The 19,239-nt window shown below is 48.1% G+C and overlaps 1 protein-coding gene across 2 annotated transcripts in view; it reads right to left on the bottom strand.

Moving 5' to 3' along the window:
- The window catches only part of LOC147700306 (uncharacterized), a 100,196-nt gene extending 81,247 nt beyond the window's left edge, over nucleotides 1-18,949 (bottom strand). The window contains exons 1-3 of one of the 2 annotated variants that reach the window (XR_015299398.1): nucleotides 18,532-18,891; nucleotides 16,627-16,753; nucleotides 12,870-12,977 (exon numbers count right to left, since the gene is read on the bottom strand). Coding sequence is in view for 1 of the 2 variants with exons in the window: in XM_086935678.1 (XP_086791804.1) it covers nucleotides 12,870-12,977; nucleotides 16,627-16,753; nucleotides 18,532-18,555 (259 nt within the window). In the remaining variant the exon portion in view is untranslated. Of the gene's footprint in view, nucleotides 1-12,869; nucleotides 12,978-16,626; nucleotides 16,754-18,531 lie in introns of both variants that reach the window. The other variant, XM_086935678.1, reaches the window with a different exon arrangement.
- Nucleotides 18,950-19,239: the final 290 nt, after the last annotated feature.

The following is a 19,239-nucleotide window of genomic DNA, read 5'->3' as shown; positions in this document are numbered from 1 at the left end:
ATATCAACCCCGATGGCTGAACGCCAAGTAATGGCCTCGGCCTCCTCTACCGATACCCTGAAGGTGCTAACTTGGAATGTCAGGGGGCTTAACGACCATAGAACATTGAGGAAGGTACTTCACTACCTGCAAAGACACCAAGTAGATGTCGCCCTGATCCAAGAGACACGTTTTCCACTCACGAGTAAGTTGCTACAGCTTAGGGGATTGTTGGGTAACTCCACCGCAGCGGGCTACACCACACATTCCAGAGGGGTGCTGACGTGGGTGAACCCTCGCTCCAAGCTGGCTCTGCGTCTGATTATTGCAGACCCCGAGGGCCGTTACCTCATATCGAGATGTGAAGGGAAGGGACACTCTTTAACTATAGTTAATGTGTATGGTCCGAATTATGACTCCCCAGACTTCTACACCCGGCTAGCTCAGAGTTGCAGACAATTCACCTCCACCTCCATGCTCTGGGGGGGGACTTTAACCTGGTGCTAAACCCTGGGTTGGATAGATCTTCGGGCCCCATGCGAAAGCCTGCTGCGGCTGCAATGGCTCTTAGGGTCGAGCTGCTGACCCTAGATATGGTAGATGTGTGGAGGTCTCGCAATGCGGGCAGGGGTGGGTATACACACTACTCTTCCTTTCACGACATCCACACCAGAATCGACTATTGGCTGGCCTCTCATTCCATCACTAATCAAATTGTTGAGTGCACCGTGCTCGCGCGCACCCTGTCTGACCACTCGCCTATATTATTGACATTAGAGGCTCCGCGGCGCGGGATCCCCCCGTTTATCTGGCGCTTTCCGCCTTATGCCCTGCTAGACGACGCGTTCCGGAGTGAAGTGGCGGAGGAGATTGACCTCTTCTTCGAGAAGAACTTAGGCTCTGTGGAAGACTTCCATACTGTCTGGGAGGCATTCAAGGTGTTCATCCGCGGGGTGGTCATGGCCAAACACTCCAGCGTTCTGAAGGCTATTCGGCAGCGGCTTCATGCCTTGGAGTCTCAACTGGCCATCTTGGAGGCGTGACTCCTTACGGACCCTGATCCCGCGGTAGCCCCGAAATTAGGACTTTGGTCTCGGAATTTAATGAGGAAGCAGACAGGGAGGTCTGTTTTATGGGGAAATACGCCTCGGCGAGGACCTATGGGGAAGCTGAACGCCCCAGCTCCCTCCTGGCCAGAATATTGCGCGAGGAAAAGAGCGCTCCCCGGCTGACTGAACTGAATACCCCGGGAGGGTACACGGTCACGACAGACGTGGACATCATCTCTGTTTTCCGTGACTACTACTCCGACCTATACTCCACCAGGTCCATAGACTTGGAAACCGACATAGACGACTACCTGGAACATATACAATTACCGTTTTTGGCACAGTCGGACAGAGAGTTCCTCATGGCGCCCATTCAGGCGGACGAGGTCTCTGAGGCCTTGGCTTCCATGCGGTCTCACAGCGCTCCCGGAGTTGATGGCCTGACTGTGGGGTTCTATAAAGCTTTCCAGGAAAAACTCATCCCACACTTGCTGTCTTTATTTGACGACATAGGCGAAGAGGGCAGCATGCCGGGAACGATGAGGGAAGCCCAGTTGGTTGCCATCTTGAAGCCGGGTAAACCCCCTAACCTCTGCAGTTCATATAGACCGATATCTCTCCTAAATGTTGATGCGAAACTTTATGCTAAAGTGCTGGCTGCCCGGCTATCCCTCATTGCTCCGGAGATAATAGCCCCAGAGCAGGCCGGCTTCGTCCAGGGGAGAAACCGGTCTTACAACATTCGAACGGTACTAGGCACGATGCAACACGTTCGTCAAGACGCGAAGGCGGTGGCCATCTTCCTGGACATGGAGAAGGCGTTCGACTCCGTCGAATGGCCATTCATGATCCGGCCATATGGGCCTGGGAGAGCAATTTTTACAGATGATCGGTGCTCTGTACTGGAAGCCGACAGCGTGGGTACGACATGGAGATCGGGTCTTGGAACCCTTTCCCATAAGCAGAGGAACAAGACAGGGATGCCCTCTGTCCCCCCTGCTATACGCTCTGGTGGCAGAACCGCTGGCGTGCGCTCTGAGGGAATACCATTGGTATCGGGGGGTTAGCTTCCCGTCCTACAAAATTGTCATTTCTACTTATGCAGACGACACGCTATTATACGTTCGAAACCCAGAGTCGAACCTTGCCCCGGTTCTTAGAGAGGTGGTACGTTTCGGTGCCCTCTCGGGATTGCGAGTGAACTGGGAGAAATCCGCGGTGTTTCCTCTGACTCCGGTGACGGACCGCTTCGACATGGACTACCTGCTCACCTGGACCACGGACCCGGTACGATACCTGGGCGTGATGATCCATACCGACCCGGAAGTGCTCTTCAAGGAAAACTATGGGGTGGCCTTCAGTAAGTGTGAAGACGATGTGGAACGCTGGTGGAAGCTTCCGCTCTCTTTATTCGGCCGGGTGGCCATCATGAAAATGGTGCTTCTACCGCGGTTCTTGTTCTCCACCTTGCCCATAGTGCTTTCGCGAATATTCTTTCGAAATGTGACGAAACTAATGACTAGGCTGGCCTGGGGAGGTAAGCAGGCACGTGTGCGATGGGATACGCTCACACTGCCGTACGAACTGGGAGGACTCGGCGCACCCGACTTGGAACGGTACTATAGGGTAGCTCAGGCTACGCACCTACATACGTGGATTCATGGGGATGAGAACATACCGCACGTTCGGATGGAGCGGCTATTTGCGGAGCCTCTTCCGCTCCCAGCCACGGTCTGCGCCCCTGTGGACCGCCGAGTGGGCATCCTGGATTCTATAACGGCCACAAACCATGCATGGAATGCGTTGTTAAAAGCACGGGCGAAGTGCTGTTGTACTCCCCCGCGATGGCGGTGGAGTGGATGCAATGGCTGGCTCCCATCGGAGACAGGAATGTTATTCGTGCACTTCATGACCTCGGGATTAATACGGCGGGCGCTTTGTTTGCGGACGGCCAGGTCAAAACATGGGACCAGGTTGCCCTAGGGGTGGAGCACCCGACCCTGCTGCAGCGGTTCCAAATTCATAGACTTCGAGGAGCCTTGAGGGAAGTCCTGGGGCCAGATATGACGGAGCTGTCGGACATTCCGGAACTAGCTTACGTCGTAGCTCACCCCTCCCAGCGGCACTTGACGACGCATCTGAACAAGTGCATTACTTCACACAGGGCGCAGGAACCCTCCAAACCCCGGTTAGCCTGGCAGAGAGACTTGGAAATAGATATAGATGACGCAATGTGGATGTACTGCTGTAGTAATACAAAAAAAGTGTCTCTGAATGGAAGACACAGACTAATCCACTTCAAATTTCTGCAGAGAGTGTATTACACTCCGGAACGACTACACCGTTATGGCCTCCGTCAATCTCCAGAATGTGAGCGCTGTCACGCACCGGTGGCAGACTTCCTACATATGGCATCGAATTGCCGCCAGATACAAGAGTTCTGGATTGCGGTCTTCTCGGAACTCAGTGAAATACTAGAGCACGAACTGCGGGTTGATCCAGCTCTGGCGTTGCTGGGCTACTCGAAACCTCTGCCGTTGGCATGTAGACGATTGGCGGATATGGGATGGTTACTGGCGAGACGCAAGGTGGCACAGTGTTGGATGAGAGGTCCGACCCCGACTAAAAAGCGATGGGCCAGAGCCATGGTGTACTGTTGCACGCAAGCGGAGCACTACAGTGAGCTACTTCCCCCCACCAGCAGACCAAAAAACTTCTGGGGTTTGTATAACACCTTTAGATATGCTAGGGAGGAGGTAGCGGACACGCAGGGTGCAGAGGGAGAGGATGCACAAGGATAGCCTTCACTACTTCACTAGGGAGAAAAGGACGACTGAAGGGCAGGGGGGACGGCCGGGTGGAGTAGTGATACCCGGCTGTTACGAGGCAGGTGACGAGTGGTAGACTCCGATTTAAGAAGAAGTGATGGGAGTGAGTCTCCTCCTGACACACCCCAAGGGTATTGCAACCTGGAAGTGGAGAGGGGGCATGGACGTGGCCTAGGCGAACCCTTGCTGACATCGAGTGGGGTTGTGGACAGATAGGACAGGAGGGGGTGGTTTGGGGGGGGTCTGGAGGTTCTTTCGGGGAGTTTGGAGAGTTTAAAAAATACAAAATACACCTGCATTTCTGTCTGTGCAGCACCCGGCCTGCGTGACCTAACCCCTCTTACGTTTCTGGGGTACATTTGCAAGTGGGCGAGGATGGCCCAGCTGCGGACTCACATTTAGCTTAATGGTCGCACTGTGATTTTACGCTGCTGTACCCCTGGGTTAACGGCATCAAGCTGTGTACATTGTCTTACCAACTGCTCGACTGTTTCCAACTTTGTCGCTTCGCCGGCCCAGGTGGGTTGTAGGCGGGAACCTGTGTATGATGTGTACAATTCTAATAAAGGTGTTTAAAAAAAAAATGTATACGAATGGAAGCATAGGCCAGATTACATTTGTACAGATGTAAGAGATAACAAATGATGTTTTGAATAGATGCATCCAGCGGGTTAATGTTGTGGTCTGCACAATAAATGACAAACCGCTTCCATTTCGCCGCATAGCATGCTCTTTTGGTGGGCTTCCTTGCCTCCCGGATGATGTCCATACAGTCAGGAGGTAAGTTGAGGTAGCCAAACTCTAAGACCTCAGGAGCCAGATCGCCAGGTTGAGCTGTTGCGGATCTGGATGCTGAATGTCGCCATGGCTCTGCGTCAAAAGCCTGGGTGTGAGGCGCAGCCGCTGATGCGGCACCACGGACAGTTCCAGAAACGTGGTGTACCATGGTTGGCGAGCCCACATTGGAGCAAGCAGGATGAGAGTCATCGAGTGCTGCTGCAGCTTGCGTGCCACCAGCGGTATTAGAGGTGCTGGGGGAAAAGCGTACGCAAATTTGCCTGACCAGATCATCCATATCGCATTGCCCTGCGACTGTGGGTGTGGAAACCTGGCGGCAAAGCTTCTGCATTTTGCGTTCTCCTTTGTGGCGAACAGGTCTATCTCTGGAAGGACGGGTGGAGTACTGATGGATGTATCTCCCACTCGTGCATTTGGTGGCTGTACCTGCTGAGCAGGTCCGCCATTTGATTTTCCTTGCCTGGAAGGTGTTCTGCCATGAGAAAGATGTTTCTCTGAATGGCCCACTTCCACATGCTCTGAGCCAGATGAGACAACTGTGGAGAGTGTGTTCCTCCCTGTTTCTGAATGTAGTACATTGCCGTCATGTTGTCCGTCCGGATCAACACGACCTTGTTGCACAGATGTACTTTGAAGGCTTTCATTGCCATGAAGATAGCCATCAGTTCTAGAACATTGATGTGCATCTTCCTTTGCTGTGGTGTCCATAGTCCCTGCACAGTGTAGTGGAGTACATGAGCTCCCCATCCCTGGAGAGAAGCGTCCGTTGTCAGAATGATCTGTGGCACAGGCTCTTGGAACGGTCGTCCCTTGCAAAGGTTTTGTGGATTCCACCAATGCAGAGAGTTGTATGCCCGACCGCTCACCAACACTAGGTCTTTCAATTGTCCGTGAGCCTGAGTCCACTGACGTGCTAAGCACTCCTGAAGCGGACGCATATGTAGTCTCGCGTGCGGGACTATGGAGACGCAGGAGGCCATCATGCCTATCAACTGCATGAACACACGTGCTGGAAGCGAGTGTTGAGGTCTGATTTTTTGTATCAGCGATTGAATGCTGCTGACCCTCACTGAATTCGGCTGTGCTGTGGCTGCCAGAGTGTTTATTGTCGCACCCAGATACTGCTGTATGTGGGCGGGTTGCAGGTGGGACTTTGGGTAATTCAGTGAGAATCCCAGATCGTGAAGAAGGTGAATGGTGTGGGACATGTGGGCGGCACACTGCTGGGCCGACTTTGCCTGGATGAGCCAGTCGTCCAGATAAGGATAGACGTGAATGTTCTGTCTCCTCAGGTGTGCTGCCACTGTCGCCAGGCACTTTGTAAACACCCTGGGTGCCGTGGTGACCCCAAAGGGCAGAACCTTGAACTGATAATGTTGGTTGTGGATGGTGAACCGTAGGTATTTTTTGTGTGACGGGTGCAGCGGAATATGAAAATACGCATCCTTCAGATCTAAGGTTGCGAGAAAATCCCCTTGACTGAGCAACGGTAGGACTTGCTGCAGGGTCATGAGGGGTCTGAGGTCCAGTATGGGTCTGAGGGACCCGTCCTTCTTTGGTATTAAGAAGTACAGGGAGTAAACCCCTGTACCTCTTTCTTGCACAGGCACAAGCTCAATTGCCCCTTTTTGCAGCATGACGAGGACCTCCTGCTGCAATAAGTGCAAGTGCTCGGCCGACATAGGACGGTGTCTTGGGGGTATGTTGGGTGGAGTGGATGTCAACTCCAGACAATAACCGTACTGTATAAGCTGTGTGACCCCCCTGTCTGAGGTGATAGACTTCCAGACTGGCAGGAACCATTGGAGTCTCCCCCGACCGGTGTTACGTGGTCGGGGGCAGTGACAAGGCATCACTGTTTGTTAGTGGCGGAGGATCTCGAGTTGTTGTTTCCACGACCTCTGCCTTTGGCGCTGTTTCCACGATATCCACCTCGATTTTGTTTGGTGTATGTGGTCTGCGTGTTGGCTTTATAGTACTGTGTGGTTTGGGAGAGCTGGCCTCTGGAAACACCTCTAGTGCTTGAGCGACGAAAAGAACCACCCCTGAACTGCAGAGCCCCCATGGACTTAGCAGTTTCAGTGTCCTTCTTGATCTTCTCCAAGGTGGTGTCCACCTCTGGGCCAAATAGGTGATCGGGATTAACCGTCTGATTAAGAATGGTGGTCTGTATCTCCGGCTTAAATCCTGAGATTCTGAGCCAGGCATGTCGTCTCAGCATGACACTAGTGTTTATAGCTCTGGCCGCGGTGTCAGCCGCGTCCAGCGCACATTTAATAGAAGCGTTGGATATCAGCTTCCCCTCTTGGATAAGCATCTCAGCTGCCTCTTTGTATTCGTCTGGCAGGTGCTGCAACAGGGTCTCCAGTGTGTCATAGTGTGCCCTGTCATACCTTGCTAGAAGTGCTTGTGTATTTGAAATGCACCAGATATTGGCCGCCTGAGCTGCCACCCTTTTCCCCGATGCCTCAAACACCTTAGATTCTTTATCTGGCTTAGGAGCATCACCAGTTGTTTGTGAGTTAGCCCTCTTCCGGGCATTAGAAACAACAAGAGAGTCCAGAGGCAACTGTCCCTTGATGTAAGTAGGGTCACTAGGTGCCGGTTTATACTTCTTCTCAATTCTAGGGTTTATCACCCTGGCTCTCGTAGGCTCTTTAAAGATCTCCCCAGCATGCTTTAAGACACCCTTCAACATAGGCAGAGTCTTGACAGTCCTCTCTGAGACGGAAAAGGTGTCAAAAAGAAAGTCCACTTCAATGGGGTCAGCATGGAGCTGTACGTCGTGATTTTTAGCTGCCCGTTCAATGAGGGCATTAAACGCTGCAGAATCCTCTGTAGGCGACGTTTTCACAGCATACATTTGAGTGTCTGGGGCAGAGTGTGGATCACCTGGGTCAGCACCAGCTGCCCAGGGTTTATTGGTATCATCTGGGTCAGTGTAGACAGGATAGCTGTACTCATCCTCATCATCACCTTCCCCAGCGTCCACGTCAGAGTAAGTGGGTGAGACATCATGGCCATGTGGAGAAAGTGGTTCCACAAGACAGGAGTTGAAGTGGAATCCTTCTTTTTCTTTAATGGAATTTTATAGGACTCCATTGGCTGTTCCGGGGCAATTTTCCGTTTATGAAGGGAAAGTCTGCCCGTTTCGGCATCGATAAAATGTTCTTGCTGTTCTTCCAATGAAGATTGTCGATGCTTTAAGGCCGGGACCACTGTCGTCGACTTCGGCACCGAGGGCACCTTCTCGGGCACGCTGGCGACCATCCTAGGGGTGAAAGCCTTCGGCGCCACTTTCGGCGGCAACGTGAAGTGAATGGGCGTCGACACTTTTGGAGGTTTATCGACAGGCTTTGAAGGTGGAGGATCTTTTGGGCTGACAGTCGAGGCCTTCTCCTTGATGCGCTTTAGGGAGTCCGCCACCTGCTTGGAGAAAGCGGCGGACGGCCGCGCCGAGTCGACGGGATCCTTCGAGGCACCACTAGACGTGGACTCGTGGGTTGTGCCGCTTTTGGCCTCGTCTTGTTGGCGCGGAGTGTCGAGAACCTTCGGATCGCCGAGTCCTTTGTTGGTGTCAACTACCTTCCGCGCCGATTTACTCGACAACCTTGACCTTAGTCTTCGGTGCGGCAGACTTCGTCTCGACGCCCTTGACCTGTGTCTTCGGATCGACAACACCTTTCTGCTTCGTCGGTGCCGAGAGGTCCAAAGCTTTCGATCCGACCAAAGTAATGCGCACTTTCGGTTTCGAGGGGGGCACCAGTGCTTTCACTTGCGTCGAGACCGTTGTTTTTACTTTCGGTTTCGATTTTGCAGGGTGCGGCTCAATAGCAATGTCCGTAGCCGAGCCCGAAGGCGGGGCCGTAGAATCCATAGGAAGATCTTGGGTAAGGCCTAGTGGCGATCCCTCGACCTGAGCCTTTTGAAACATTTCGGCCCCAATGTCAGTCTGAGTTAGCTCTTCGCTCGAGCTATCTTCCAGGGCCCCAAAGGCCCCATCGTCGTCTCCTACCTCGTCGACGACTTCTTCCGCTTCGAGCATTTCAGCGTCCGCGTCATAGTTATAGTCGACCTCCGACGCGGGATTCGACAGGTTTTCACTAACTTCCCGGTCAGCTCCCTCATCATCCCCGGCATCGAAAATGTCCACAGGCGCCGGTGCAGTCTGCTGGGCCTCCTGGCGCGCAGCGCGTCGATGCTTAAGCGTCTTCTTTGATCGAAAACGGGAACAAGCCATGTAACTGGCTTCATCATGATCCGGCGACAGACACTTGTTGCACACCGGGTGGACGTCGATGTGGGGATACTTGGAGTTGAACACGGGACATCTCTTGAACGGGCTCCGTTCCATGCTGATCAGTCGATAGGGTCTGTGGCGTCGACTGCGCCCTCCGCGTCGAAAGCACGCGGTTCTCTGGAATCCGGCTCGGAACCGAGCTGGAAGAATCAGGCACCGAACGCAAGACTATACCGACGAAGAATCCAAAGGCCTTTTGGCCTTAAGAAAGTTTATATCGATTCCGACTAGAGTGAACCAATATACATCCGAACCCAATGGCGGAAAAAAACAATCTGAGGATTGAGTCGATGCCCATGCGCACTGCAGTCCAGGGGAGGAGCCACCTATCTCGTGATACTTCGAAGACTCTTCCAGGACAACAATGTGCGATCATCCAGACCCAACACTAGGCGGCGATCTATGCACAGATATGAATTCAGCAGCCCACATGCCTCAAACGCTGGGTTTTTGTTGCAGTAACCTCCCCCGCACTTATTCACAGATTTCGGATGCACTTTGACTTGAGGTGCCCTGGGTTATTGCCAATCAGGTTCCCAGGGCATGTGTTCTTTCCCAAAACTGTACATTGGTACCGACAATTGGCACCTCTCTGACCACATATAAGACCCTTATAAAAGGTACCATGGGCAACAAGGGCACTGTGCCCAGGGAGGGCCTCTAAGGGCTGCAGCGCTTATTGTGCCACCCTTAGAGGCCCTGTACCTTTACACACACACACACTGCCAATGCAGGCTGTGTGTTTTGGTGCAGAGAAAAATGAGTCGACATGACACACATACTTGTGTGCCATGCCTGCAACCCACTGCCTATGGTATAGGTAAGACATCCCTCTAGCTGGGTGCACTATACCACTGGTGAGAGTACAGTTGCATGATCACTGTACCCATACAGTGTCTAAGTCTGTTCTTAGACATTGTAAGTGCAGTAAAGCCAAAGAAAGTATATGGTCTGGGAGTTCGTCATTATGAACTCCACAGCACCATAATGGCTTTACTGTATTCTGGTAAGTTTGGTAGCAAACCTCTCAGCATAATAAACCCACACTGATGCCAGCGTGGGCTTTATTATACAATGCACTCAGAGGGCATCTTAGAGATGCCCCAGAAAAACAACCACAGCATTAGATTTGTAAATGCTCAATTATATCGAGCATGCAGTATAGAACTGGTACTCCCAATAGCCATGTATGGCTTTGCTCCACAGATACGTGGCTATTGGGAGTACCCGTTTTTATTGCTTATAACGACTGGCCACTGGTTGGAATAGACTCTCTTTAGAGGAATAGGTGAGTCTGGAGGAATGGCGACCTTTCTCTTCCTTTATTCTATACTGCATGCTCGATATAATTGAGCATTTACAAATCTAATGCTATCACCATCATTAATGTTAACATGTGTGGTAGCTGAAGTATACATCTTACTTTTTACTGTGGTTATCTGAGGGAGTATCATTGCTGTGGCCTGAGGACACCATGCCGACGGGCAGGGTAGAAGCGAGACGCTTGGCAGCAGTCATGCTCATCATTTCTCCACGGCCCCAGGGAGTACTTGGTGGGCGATTTGTGGAGGCTGGGTCCAGACCATTGGGGCAGAACCGGAACCAACAGCGACTGCCTGACTCCAATATGGCGCCAGCCATGAGTTGCCGGGTGATGGGGGAACACAGTGGCGACCGCTGCTTTGCCCGATGGTGTGGTAAGAGAGAGGCAAGCTAAATGCCGTTTTTCTCAGCCTCCAGGCCGGTAAACCATGTGGGACGACCGTGCGTTGTGTGTGCCGAGACTCATCCAGCGGGGGGAGTGGGGCTGGCATGGACCACTAGAGAGCACAACAATTGGCTCCTTCCTCCTGAAGCCTTCTCCAGCTGGCCCGTGGTGAATGGCACTCCTGCTCCATGGGCCCGAGTGACTCTGGCCAGCGGGCCTTTCCCCATGAGACCCCTGTCAGCTTGCTTTGGCATTAGGCACTTCACACAGGATCTCTGCTTTTGCTTCCCACATCTGGTTACAATTTTGGCACCTCTTGATATCCAACAGCCTGCTGGATCACTCGCTTACATGATTTCCTGTACTCAAGGGCCTTTGGTTCCCTGCGCCCGGTGGGAGTGGATGAATGAATCTACAGCCTGGGATGGTCTTTCTAACTGGTGGTGTCTGCGGGGACTGAGGTACCTGTGCCGATTGCCTGGTTGTCAGTAGAGCATCCCGCACGGAGAGTATTGCACTTACTCAAGAGCTTCTCTCTCTTCTTGAAGAGCCATGGCCCCCCTCTGATCTTCTGTGAACCAGATTGGTCACTCTGGCACCCCTTGAAGTCAACAGCCTCTATTTCACCGAAGAAGGCCCAGTCTAATAGCGCAATCAATTACTTCAAAAGACTGCAGGGGAGTGATGACCTTGTCTAAAGAAGACCTCCTGACACCGCTAAGAGAATTTTAAAAAGAGCTCAGAGAAGAACTACAATCAGACTAGACCACATCCTTGGATACTATGAGGAAGGTCATAAATGCTTGGCTGACCTCTCTTCCAGGTAACGTCGATCGGTTGGGGCCAGGGCTCTGGACCTTGAAGCAAAATGCCACAATCAGGATCAGCGAGTAGCCCCATTAGAATAGGACACAGCGTATATTCGGTCCCAACTGCAGTCAGCCCACCTCAAGTGTGAAGACTTCGCTCTAGACGCAACAAAATCTGCATCAGGAGCTGGAGGAGAGGGCATAGGGCCCAGATTTAGAGACTTTTCTGGTGGACATATTTTCTAGACTCATGGGCGACGACCTGAGTGTGACTGGAGAGAGTCCACAGAGTAGGGCCACAGAAGACGGGAGATAGCACTCGTGCCAGAGACATTTTAGACAAGCTACAGTCCTTTAAGACCAAGAAGAAAATCCTCCAGATGGCTCGCAACAGGGTCCAGCCTAGTTCCAGGGAGCTTCCTGGTCTTTGTTACAGGATGCCTCCCCCACCACCCTGGCGAGACAACTGCAACTCAAACCATTCAGATAATCTTTGCAAGGAGGATGTGAAATATAGATGGGCATATCAGTTTGGCATAGCCTTTGAATTTCAAATCAACATTTGCATCACTTCTCTGACCCACAGGGGGGAACTGGAGTGTAGAGAGAACCTCCCTCGGACCAGCCTTGTGCCAAGACAGGTGACAACAGCAGCGCAGAGGACGACGCTCTGACAAATGAAGAGACATTGACCATTCCCCTTTAGAACTTCTCTACAGTTTTTCCAGGTGAGGCGCCTGGAGGCTCGAGACTTGCTTGTGTTATATTCCCAAGTTAGGACCATGTAGCAAAGCAGCTTATTCCTTACATAGTGGCCCTGCAAGAAACCCACCTCAAAGATTATTGTGAAGTGGCACATGCAAAAGCTCACCCAAAAGACTTCTGAAAACAGTATCCTGTTAATGTAAGGAGTAAAGGCACAGACTCGAGAAACAAAAGCAACTGAGGTTAACATAAAAACCTAGAAATGGAGGTTGGGGGGGGCGAAGTTCTGGTACAGATGTGATACAGGATCTACATGTAGATAATTTTAGAACAGTGAGAAGAGGTAATGACAAGTGTCATATTTTTACTGGTTTGTAACTTTTGTAAAATCGTGTAATTTCGCTTCCCTGTTCCTTTTCATGTATGTGTAAAAACCTTAAAACTTTTCCCCCAAAGAAATCTATAAAAAACAAGCAGCCAGAAAGTGGTAAAGTCCACATTAGTGGTTTATTTGGTCTCTGTAATTAACTTCTCCATATCCAATATATATGATTCTGTTACACAGCAAAACCTTACCCGAGTGCTGTTTATGCAAGTGAACATTTTCTACAAGTTGGTGATTACTAATGTGGCTGTTTAAAAAAACGGTCTCCTATTACTGATTAAACACACAAGCGCCCCATTTTCACTCACTTGGACAATGGTCTTCGCTGTGTCCTCTGTCCGAGTCATTGTCTATGAAGCAAAAATCTTCCTTTTCTTTTTCTTTTAGCGAAAAGACAAAGTTTGAAATCACAGGGCCTAAAGAAAATAAGTATACAGTGAAAAAATAAGCATGTGAATGATCTCAATTATTTAAGTCATATTATATGCTATAAACAAACAGAGTTAATATGGAATTTTAGAAAAAGCGGAGTAAGAGAAGTGAAGATCAAGAAGCTTCCTGCTCAATTGCAGCCACTGCAACAAGTGTTCTTTATATGGCAGAGTCAACATGTTTTATACTGATAAATATAGACAGCAGAACAAATAGCAAGCGATGGAAGTAATAAACGGGCAGTCAGTTGTAAGTAACAGCTGGTATATGTTGGTAATTTAATAAGTCTCACTGGTGGTCAATAATTCCAGGAAAGAGGGCACAGTCAAGGTGATAGGTAAAGTGGAAGTGTGAAAAGGATGAATTGGAATAAGTGAGTAGCTTCAAGTCAGGATTACGAAGATCCCTTTTGAGGAATGAGCTGGCCTGTTCAGTAATATCCTGAATGGCTAATGGCCTACGGAGGCTCTGATGTACTGATGACAGGTGTGTAAGAGAAGGTCATTTACTGGAGATACTGGACTACTGAAAATCTGGCCGGATGGCAATAAGAGCTGGGTGGCAGCACATTTACTAAAAGTCTAAGGAAATAAGTTTAGTCATTATGTTTCCATAGCTAAAGTTGAACCCCCAGCAGTGAACAAAACAACTAATTTGGCAAAATCTGCTTGTACTACTAGCTAACCACAAAATATTTAGGTTTCTTATGGGACTCCAATCTAATGCATCTTACGCATAAGCCAATGCAACAGTTGTGGGCTCCATAGTCATATTATATTTAAATACTTGAAGCCTTTTTGTGCTCAAATTCCAACTCCAAATTAACAAATAGAGAAACTTAAAAACCAGCAATCCACAAAGTCAGTGACCTGCAAAATATACCTAGTACACGTATAAGGCAATCAGGACAAACAAGGGCATTTAGTGTGAACATTACACTAATTGTGGAGACCCTTATCACTCGAGTATATGGCCAGAAATGCACGAGATTTCACAAAATATGTAAGGCTAACCCTCTCCCGCCAATCTTAGTGGCATGATACATCACAGTGCTGCCTTATTTATCAGAAATTATTCTAGTGAATTGAATTATTTCTTTATTAAATCACTTGCAAAATGATCATAAAAGAATAGATACACATAAATAATTCATATCTTATACAGTGAATATAACTAATACATTAAAATTAATTAAAAACGAAAATATTTTTTTAATGCGCCACTAAAAAGTTAAAAATGTTTAGTATCTAACCATTGGCACCATACTTCAGCTCCAGGGGCCGAGGCACGTTTGCGAAAACTGCAAATATGGGCATGAATCAAGCAGTAAATGGATGGCAGGGAGCATCCCTGGCAGCTGAACTGCTTTTATGTTATCAACAACCCTGGTATCAACAGCACCAGATCTACTCTACCCTGTTTGAAAAGTTTGCATATGGCTGCATCCTCTTTTAACTTCACATTTGCCGCCGATTAAAGCCCTCTACCCTACACAACCGTGTATTAAACAAGTCTGTCCCCTGGGCAGTATTTTGTGCAGGCGGCTGAATATCCTGTACATCAGAAGTGAACAGGTCTAATTTTTCAAGGTGTTTATTAACTGACTCAAAACGATCATAAATTGGGTGCAATTTAAAGTCCAAGAGATGACTGAACTTAGTGCATAATGACTCTATAAGAAGTATCTGTGTGGAAAAAGCAGCATATGTGGTATCAGAAGAGTTGGTCAAAATTTCAAGCTCATCCTTGAGAGGCCTTATTTTTAGTGTTCTTTGCCTTTGTTCACAGCAGGGCCTGTACCTGGGGATGGTAGGGCAACAGCTATGGGGAAGAATATAGTAACTATAGTTCACTCGAACCGTGGGTGGGTGTATCATCAGGGAAAAGAACCAAAACCTATGTTAAGAGGTCCATGCTGCAAAGGCAGATTGGGGGGTGTCCCAAGAGTGTCTAGGTGGAAGGATAGTCGACGCTCCACCAACTATTACACCACACCTGGAGGAGCTCCACTAGCCCCCCATACACGAACAAGCACAATTCAAGCTCCTCACCCACGATTTCAAGGCCCTACATAACACTGGTATACATATCTCAACAATCGCATCGGCTTTCATAAACCTTCCACACATCTCTGCTCTCCCAGACTCTTTCTTGCACACATCCCATGCATATGGAAAGCCAGATCCAGCGGTCGAGCCTTCTCCTACATCGCTCCTTAGGTGTGGCACGACAAGCCACGACACAAAAGAGCCTCGTTCTCACTTCTTGAATTCTGCAAGAAGCTGAAGACCTGACATTTCGCACAGTCCCACTAGGCCCTAGGCTCTGCTAGGCGTACACCTGCTCAGCGCCAGAATCCCCTACCGGGTGATAGTCCCCCATTAAAATGATGTGGCATACAAACAGATGCACAGCTGTGCGTAAAAGAAGGTCCTCAAACATCAAAGAGATGAAGCAGTTTTGTAAGGAGAATTTTTCTCTTGTGAGTTAACTTCTTATAAGAATTATAATTGCTGCTAAAGGGTGTTCCACATGTTACTGAATCATAGAATGCACTTGAGTTTTCACAGAAGGCTACCAAATGTTTGGCAATTGTTTTTCTGTTTATTAAATAATAACGAAGTGCAATTTGTGCACCTTATTCGTTGCACAAATTTAGATTTATCTACCACTAGGACTTGGTGAAAGAATATATGAAAGAATTAAAGGACTAAGGATACACATGGAATCCTTACTCTCTATGTTGGGAGATGAGGACTAGATGGTGGTCAGAGAAGTCTTAATGCATAAAACCATAGAAACTTAAGATGGTGTACTTTCATTTTCACTATAGGAAAATGAGACCGAGTTCACCGCTTTTACTGATCGATGTCTTTCAGGAAAGCACATAAGATCCACCCCTTTGCAGACAAGTGAGCCACAGGCAGCCTTCTCTTCTGTGAACTCTTGCAGCCAATCGATGGTAGCTGCCAATGCTCAGTAACCATGCAACAGGATAATCACCCAAGACCACCTCAAAAAAGGCACACTACAAGTATCACCTCAAAAACTGCAACTTGAAGCACCTGTAACCAAGATGTAGACTAGTGCAGGAATTGTTCTACTGAAAATTACCCACAATTGATTCAACCAGCAATCGGGCTAAGCAAATGCCCTTTGGGAGCTTATACTTTTAGTATACACTATAAAAGTACATTTAAATAAATGCAAACAAAATTAAACACTGAATAAAACACATCCAGGCAGTTCTAACGATCTGCACATTAAAACCACTTATAGAAGAAAATAAAACACACTTCCACCAAACTACTTTCAGCAAACTGTGTACGATTTCGCACATGTTTTTATAGACTTATCACACTACAAAGCCATCAAAGGAAGTCCTTGTACCCTTTGTCGATCATCACCATCCGAAAAGCCCTTATACCCTTTGTGTAGATCACCAATGTAGCCATCTGGCTTTTAATAATCTTCTGAGGTAGTCCATTTAACATCTTGTTTATATCTAAAAAAAAGTAGCTCAATTATAGAAAAAAGCATTAGCAATACGTAAGCAATGACAACATAAACCACCAAACTGTCTGGAAATTCATGCACGGTGCAAATTTTCATAAAATATAAAGGTGATTTTACCGAGTGATAGGAAGGCTTGATGAATTTCCTTCATCAGATTCCCATAAAGATCCGATTGCCAGTTGTGTAAAAGCTCAAACTCCACTTGTGAGAAACCAGCAACAACATCCTGGAATGTGAGCAGTGCCTGGAAGAGAGATTGTAATCATGAACATTTATGCCACAGTCGGAAAATTAGCATGGTCAGACATAATGATGAACATAAATTGTTCATATAACGCAGGGTTTTTGTAGAAGACTAGTAGTCTTAATAAGATCCCAGAGAAGGATTATATTCCAAAAGAGGTTTATTAGTAGGTTTCCAATCACAGGAGGAGCGCCTCATCAGCCAGGAGTCCAAGCAGTAACTGAACATACACAACGGACGCCTGGCTTCTGAAGGCGCCCTTACATTCAAAAGAATACATGTGTACATTCTGTGCATGCGCTCATACATGCGCTCACGAGATAAGAACAATAAGCACGAGCAGAGAACAACAAAAGAATAACATTACACTACAGTTTTCTTCTCTCATGCGCATCCTTTACACAAGTGCTGTATGACAGCACAATATGGTGCCAGACTAACACAGCTTTGCACCCATCATAGGTGCAGAAAAGTGCTGTCTTCTCACTATCAAAATCTAGCTGCTGAAAAGCCAGAAAGGAATTCTTTTGGCACAACAAATTTACACCAGATGATAGTCCTCACAACGGTGTCTCTTTATTCATTTAATTATTGTGTTTGACAGACATGCCACTGTGATTCAGAGTTCATCCATTGCAGACAGAAGCAACATTTAATATAACAGGCTAAATGTTTTGTGTAAAATGTTATTTTGATTTGATGTGATGTTTTTCCATCATTGTGATTTTAATGACTGCATATTATGTCTTATGCATTTGACATGCCTGAAAAACTTCAGTTTTTTCTGGGAGGAAACGTGTTGGCTGTATTCTTCGTTACATTACAAGAATGAAAACAAGCATTTGCAATGCAATAGGTCTTGCATTTACGCGACTTTGAGCTATCGGCATTGTAAATGACAATGTCTTTATTTATATTTCATTTTTAAAACATAAATAAAAGGCATTGCCATTTACAATGGTAATACCTTAAACTCCTGATGATCACAGGTATTCTATTTTTGAAAGTGACAAGTCAAGGGACTTAGGAAGGAGAGCGTTTGCTCCATTAGTAGCATGGCCTTAATGTGGTAGACATGGAAATTACACTGAGCTCTGACGAAGGCTGCTTTACCCATAGGGGCAATAATAAGGCCGTAACATGTTGCCTAGATAGTAAATAGCTTAAATGAGTGGCTACATTATGCATTAGATTTAGATTACCATCCACACTTCTCTTTTTAATGATATCCAGATCACCCAACTGATAAAGGAACATTTCCGTGGGATGTCCGGAGGCATTTTTAAATGTTGATCCTTGTCTCTATCTATGCAGTACTATTTATAAAAGGAGTCCTAGAATGCAGCTGAGTCCACCACAGTGGTATAATTCCTACCATGATGTGGGAGGTCACCGATCATGGAGCATGCCATGACATGGTGGGTGTGGTGACCTATCCAAATATCTTTGGACATCTGTAGGGGCCTAGGCAGAATTGACCCTCTCCAATTCCCTAGCATTTGCAGTAGTGTGTATATAAGATGAGCATGCCCAGAGGGCTATAATTTGCCAACTAACTGCATGGCACCAAAAGGGACAAGTAAAATTTAACAGGAGGCCATTTGATTCATGAAGCATCGTGCTTTTTGGGCAAGTAGATTTTTAAGAAATAACATTCCACACTTCTGTGATGTAAGCTGAACCACAGGACACCCACCCACAGGGTAAAGTTATAACAGTTTTATGATACCATATTTGATATAATGGGCTTACTGACATCCAACACATATCTTACTTACATTCCTTGGCTCCTGGTGGGACATGGCCTTCCTGCTCTTCACGGCAGCTCCAGGGGTGTTAGGAGTGGAGAGAGGCTGAAGGGGAAGAAGGGGCTGCACCCTGAACTGGAACTGCGCAGGAGAGATCCCTAAACAGCGGGACACAGCACCCCTCGCCTAAAGCACCGACACATTAAAACGCACGTGGATTTACCCTTCGTAAAAAAGAGAAAATACCTCAGTTTAAAATATTCCCCTCAGGAAACAAGAGACAAGGGCACACCGAGCAGTCCCCTCAACAAACTAACTGTACTGGGAGCTCCGCCCTGAACAACCGCCGAAAGAAAACACCACAAGCAACGGCTTCATCAGCATGAAAACAAACAATTGAAAGCGAGCAGAGGGGCATCGGAACTGATGCGCATGCGCACGATAGTATTCCCTTGATTGAGCATGCGCACAATAGTATTCCCACGATTGAGCATGCGCACAAAACCATTCCCATGATTGAGCATGCGCACAATAGTATTCCCTTGATTGAGCATGCGCTGAAGAAACACCTTGATGACGCATGCTCGCTGGTAGGTCACTTGTCTCGTCGAAGAGTGCTGTAGCGACAACGTTCACATTAAGCGAAGTACTTTCTCGGGTTCGTGGGCGGCACCCACGCAGCATCACGTGATAGGACGTAACTTCCTGGCGTTTTCACGCCATCCCACGTGCTTCTGT

Source organism: Lissotriton vulgaris, chromosome 8, assembly GCF_964263255.1.
Source record: "Lissotriton vulgaris chromosome 8, aLisVul1.2, whole genome shotgun sequence".
NCBI lineage: Eukaryota > Metazoa > Chordata > Amphibia > Caudata > Salamandridae > Lissotriton > Lissotriton vulgaris.
Note: the sequence above shows the minus strand (reverse complement) of the source record. Positions and strands in the feature narration are given on the sequence as shown.